The 5,678-nt window shown below is 44.8% G+C and overlaps 1 protein-coding gene across 1 annotated transcript; it reads right to left on the bottom strand.

Moving 5' to 3' along the window:
* Positions 1-807: 807 nt before the first annotated feature.
* Positions 808-4,895, bottom strand: LOC100904695 (uncharacterized). Its single transcript, XM_003739844.2, is given in 2 exon segments — positions 808-4,148; positions 4,151-4,895. Coding segments are annotated over 2 exon segments (4,086 nt in total).
* Between the last annotated feature and the right edge of the window lie 783 nt (positions 4,896-5,678).

The raw sequence follows: 5,678 nt of genomic DNA on the forward strand, positions 1-5,678 counted from the left end.
AGATACGGGACAGCCCTCCATGTCTGTTAATTTTTCCACGTGCTTGTTCCAGAGATCGAGCGAGACAATTTTCTTCGAGTCGTCAACCAACAACGCCGTTTGCTTTTTCTGAATGGAGCCATCGCGACATGTTATGTTCTGAACCGGGAGTAGATCAAATAGAATTGCCGTCAAGTCTATGAGGCAATTTTTCTCGATATTGAGAATGCTCGCAATCGAGGAACAGAGGGATTGAGTTTGTGGGATGTCATCCCTCTCGATTCTTTGATTTTCGAGATCTAGAAAAAAGTGATTATGCGTAAGAATGGAAGTATGTGATTGAGCGAGACCGGCGGCTTTGTTTTTACCTTCGAGAGCGTCACTTCACATTCGCGTTTCGATCGTATCCCCGTGAGAACGGGCTCGAGTACCAAAACTAATTCTTGACGCACAGCTCTGGTTTCCATGCTGGCCAGATATGATGACGATTTGGGGTTCTGATGCCTAGTGGGTTTCGAGATTAGAGAAAGATGACATGGTTTCTTGAATTCGAAAATCTATATCCGATTTATTTCGTATTGATCGCATGATCAACTTTCGCATCAGAGCTACTGCTCTCTTTCAGGAAAGGTACCTCTTTTTGCTCAATTGATGCTTCCCCGGATATGGAATCATCCTCGAATCTTCGGAATCAAAAACTCTCTTTAGACGTAGCTCCGAATGGACAATATTATCACCTCACCTTTCCCCATTCAATTTTTGTTTCTATTATATAAGTGATATCAATATCAACTGGCTCGATTGGAATATATTCGATAGTGCATCTGATTATTTCAAGGCTTGCGGATACACAATGTTCCTCGTTTTTCCATCTGGCGCGTAAACATATAAGTTAGAGGGGTTTCCGACCCGTGAGCATGCAACGTAGAGTTGTCCATGAGAAAAACATGGATTCGTCAGATCTAAACCACATACTTCTAAAGTTTGCCCTTGGCTCTTATTTATCGTCATCGCGAAAGCAAGTCTTACCGGAAATTGCAAACGTTTGAATTCGAAAGGCATATCCGTAGGTATCATTGGGATACGTGGTAGAAGAACGTCTTCTCCCTTGAATTTTCCGCTCAGTATTGTAGCTTCAATGATGTTGTCAGCTAATCTTTTCACTGCGAGCCTTGTCCCATTACACAATCTGGGTGGGTTTATGTTCCGGAGAAGAATAATCGGAACTCCCAGTTTCAATGTCAATTCATGTGGTGGTAGACCAGGTACGTTCAATGAATTCAGGAACTCTATCGGATAGTTCACAACTTCTTCTTGATCGATCACAGTGTCAATCGATTTATAGATCTTCTCATCGCCTGTCACCTCATTTAAGATGGATGAGTTAATGTCATTCACATCAGAGTTCGTTGGGGCTAATATCGCTCGTGTACTTAGCCACTCGTGATTCCCATAATTTGAGGAAATCTCGGGAAAGATTTTTTGAATCAAATCCTCCTTGGAAGATGTCATCGTGCAGAAGTTCTTTGGCAGTGAAATGCATTCAGAAGAGTCGTCAGCGTCAATCGTTCCATTGCCTATGTCCAACAACTGGTTAGCGAAGACTTCTGCAGATGAATCATTCTGGATTAGAACACGCATGTTAATTCTCAGCGATAGTTTTTTTACATGTTGCCAAAGAGGTGACATTTTCAAACATGCATTCAATTCGTCTGCGGGTGTGGAACGTGGAATAACTGGCAAAGTTTGCCGGAAATCGCCTGATAGAAGGATCAAAGCTCCACCGAACAGACTCTCGTTGCCTCTCAGGTCTGTCAATAAACGGTGTAACGCTTCTAAGGCTCTTTTGTGCGCCATAGTGCACTCGTCCCAAATAATAAGATCGCAGGATTCGAGGATCTTCCCCATCCCTGACCTCTTTGAAATTTTACACGTTGGAGTCTCGTTGATATGTAAATTCAATGGCAATTTCAGCGCCGAATGGGCTGTTCGACCGCCCTCCAGGAGTGTTGCTGCGATTCCAGATGAGGCCATTGCGAGACCTATTTTGTTTCTTGATCGTATTGACGCCAGTAACAATGATATCAGGAAGGTTTTTCCGGTCCCTCCGGGTGCATCCAAGAAATAGAACCCACCCTTGCCTTCCGCGATTGCTTGTAAAATAGTATCGTATGCTTGACGTTGCTCTGAGGTCAACTTTGGAAGATTGTGAGTCACGAAAGACTTCAAGCTGTTAGTATCATAAATCGTTTCGCGCGCGAGATCGCGATCGAAGATTGTTTCCGCTGCTCTATCGGGTGCGGTCATACCCAATTGATTCAATCTCTTGTTAGCAATGGTCAAACATATAGTTTCGATATCAATCAAAGCTTCATTATAGATTGATGATGTGAATTGAAGGTGGTAGTCCTGACTCACTGTTCGGTATCGATGGAGAATATCCTCGCTCATATGATCTTTGAATTCATTCCAAAGATCTTGTGGATTCGAAGGGGAACATGTTGTTAGAATTATTGCAAACAGAATGCGTATCTGTTTAGGCATAGCAGTACTCGAAGCATCGTTGAGTGCTTTCCCCCAGTGCATATCATCTTCTAGAAGATTCAAGGCAAAGCAAGCTTCTCGATAGGTCTCGTGGACTTCGCCGTTCACCGTTCTCAGGTCTTGGAAAGATTGCGGTCCTCTCACGTGTACCAGCAGTAAGCGCAAATAAAAACATTCTTGATTGTTAGGATGAACCGTGTAGATTCGACCTAATGCATCGGTCGAAAACATACTCGGATGTCCCTCAACCGGCTTGCCTTGTTTTCGACGGCTAAATGCTTTCGTAGAAACATTCCATGTGTAGTACTTGGGCACTTCGGCGTAGAGGAGCGATCTCGCGAACGAATCTTTCGCGCACAATGAGAAAAAAGCTGTTAAAGTCGTTTTTGGTGGTGACGACGCCTTCGATTGCATATTTTCGGCAGTGAAGTAAACTCGTTGTCCATTTTCGAGATGCACAGCCAAGTGAACTACCGTAGGGTATCGTTCGTGTATCGAAAAGGACAGTATACGCCATACCGCCTCATTGCTGCTAATATACCTCCCCATTTGGTATCTTTTTATCTCGTCGATCGGTGCTGATGCGTTCCCCACTCCGAAGACCGCCATATCACTCCCCTTGGTTACATACTTGCAAATATATTTGATAGATTTGACCGAATTACAGTATTCGACATTAATGTGAGCTTTGAATGTTTTGGAAAGTAGCGGGGAATACGGTACGACCCAACGATTGTCGATTTCAACATCATGGTTGCGAACCCTGAGTGTTGTTGTTCTCCCTCCGTCTTCGATTGATCGTCGTCGATACTGAGGATATCCATCATTACCAGTTATGGTCTCCGCATGAAGATTCCGAGGGTATCTCTTCGTACAAATTCCGTCTTTCAAACACGGAGATTTGTTGTTGATCGCACCGCAAGGACCATGGATCATGTTTTTGGTGACGACCTCGAATAATCCTGGATCTGAATCTTTATCTGGTATTTCCGCTGAGATGACAGCATCTATATTGTCTGGGGTTATCTTGCGGATCAACCAAACCAAAACATGCGCATGCGGTAATCCTCTCTTTTGCCATTCGATGGAGTACATCCAACACCGCGGCTCTCCGAAAACATGGTGCTTGACAATGAAGTCCATCATTGCTTTCAATTTTCGCTTGAAAACACGCGCGATGATGTCATGACGGTGCGAAGCCGCCTGACCAGGAAACAAATTGTCTTTAATTTCATCCCAAGCCGGGTTGCATGTGATCGTGATGAATAAATCCGGACGGCCGTAGACCCGAACATACGTCATCGCATCTTGAGCATACTCATGCATATGACGTGGACTTCCAGTGAAAGTTGCCGGGAGGATAACAGAGTTTCCCACATGATTCGGATTCACATTCCCGTCTGTGGCTATTGCATCTCGTAAATGAATATATTCTTCCGATCGCAATTTGGTCTGATTCAGCCGGATGAACAAAAGACGTTCACTCTCGATTTTCGCATACATGTCAACTATATACTGATGGAATAATTCTCGGCATCTCAGTATATGATTATCATGGTTCTCTCGGATCATCAGACGATAAGAATAATAATTCATCGAGCTGACCTTTTGTCCATCTCTTGGCCCGTTCGCACATTCCTCATTCTAATATTGAAATGGTAACCATCGTCTCCACTCCAAAACATCAGTGGATATTGTAATGCGTCGTAAGACCGATGAGTTTCAGCCACTCTCTGGAGATCGCCGTTTCTACGATGGAGAATGATGTCTCGCGAATTGAATTCTTCTCCGACTATCACGATTGCAACCTCATTGATTGAGGGCGCGTTGAAGCGATGCTTGTTTTCTCCAGTCGGTGTTTTGTCAGCTCTGATAACAACCACGTAATCGTCTTCGGGCATACGCTCCAAAGCAGTCGTGAACAACCGAACCAACTCGTTATGTTGATGCAAGAAAGCTTGCAAAGCTGCAACGATGTCTCTGTTGACACCTGAATGAAATCGACACCGCTGGTCAACTTGCTCGTCGAAATTCCCCATGAAATAGATTTGGAGGAATTGATGATCCGCCTCCGGCAATGGTAAAAGCGATCCAACCCGATGGTAGATTTGTCCTGATACTTTGAAGGTAGGCATAAAATTGTCTCGTATAATCTCCGTGGCGCCGAAAGATGTCATTTGAAAACATGAGTTGTACTTACGAATGCTTCGAAGAAAAAGATTCGCCTGACTCGTCTGGCCGAGCATTAACGATGCTAAAGGTTCCGGCGGTGAATGCACCTCGTGCAAAACGACCTTTCCCCCCGCACAACACATTCCAGGACTCTCATTCCTAAATTTGAATGCCCGACAGAACTGACAGACCTCATCCATTTTACCGATACTCACGCTGGTGTGCTTGCTATAATCATACACCGGATCGTACTCATAAGCCGCAAGTTTCAGATCCACGTGAAGGTTGCGCCTGGATTGAGTACACTTCCCCTGTTCTCCAGTAATCGTGCCGATCTTCGTTCATCGGACTCATGCATACGGCTTCGGGCTGTTCGTAATCGATCTTCCTCCAATCTACTCTCTCTCTGACGACTATTTTCATGAAGTCGGGCTGAAAAATGACGATTCCGATCCGCTTCTAGCCGCAAAGTTCTCTGATCTTCTGTTTCATTCGAACGCGCTAATTCCTGTCGTGCTCTCTCCCGCGCGAGCCTCTCGTGCCTCCGATCCTCGGTCTCAAGTGCGAGTGATGCTTTCCGCTTCCTAACTTGACGCGTGGAACGTCCCAGAGAACTCCGCTTGGGGGCCATTCCTAACGATCATCAACGGGTAATTTCGAGTGCCGACTTTCAGGGCACGAACCAAAAATAGTGCATTCGGAACGCTACCATACGTTTGCCTTCAAGTTATCGAGTCGATCCAGAGAAGGCGATCTTCGTTATCACCCGGAGTTGAATAATTATTCGTACAACAACAACAACGAAGTATAGGAACGAAAGGGAAGAAAGAGAAAGGGCCTGGCGATTGAACCCTTATGAAATTTGATAGGTCTATAACCATCCCTAGCATGTCCTGACCTCGGTACCGGAAAATCGTCGCATTCCGATGTTTGGTTCGGGAGTAATCGCGATACGTACAGACAGACATACATTCGATTTTATA

This window comes from Galendromus occidentalis, unplaced genomic scaffold, assembly GCF_000255335.2.
Source record: "Galendromus occidentalis unplaced genomic scaffold, Mocc_1.1 scf7180000076592, whole genome shotgun sequence".
Taxonomy (NCBI): Eukaryota; Metazoa; Arthropoda; class Arachnida; order Mesostigmata; family Phytoseiidae; genus Galendromus; species Galendromus occidentalis.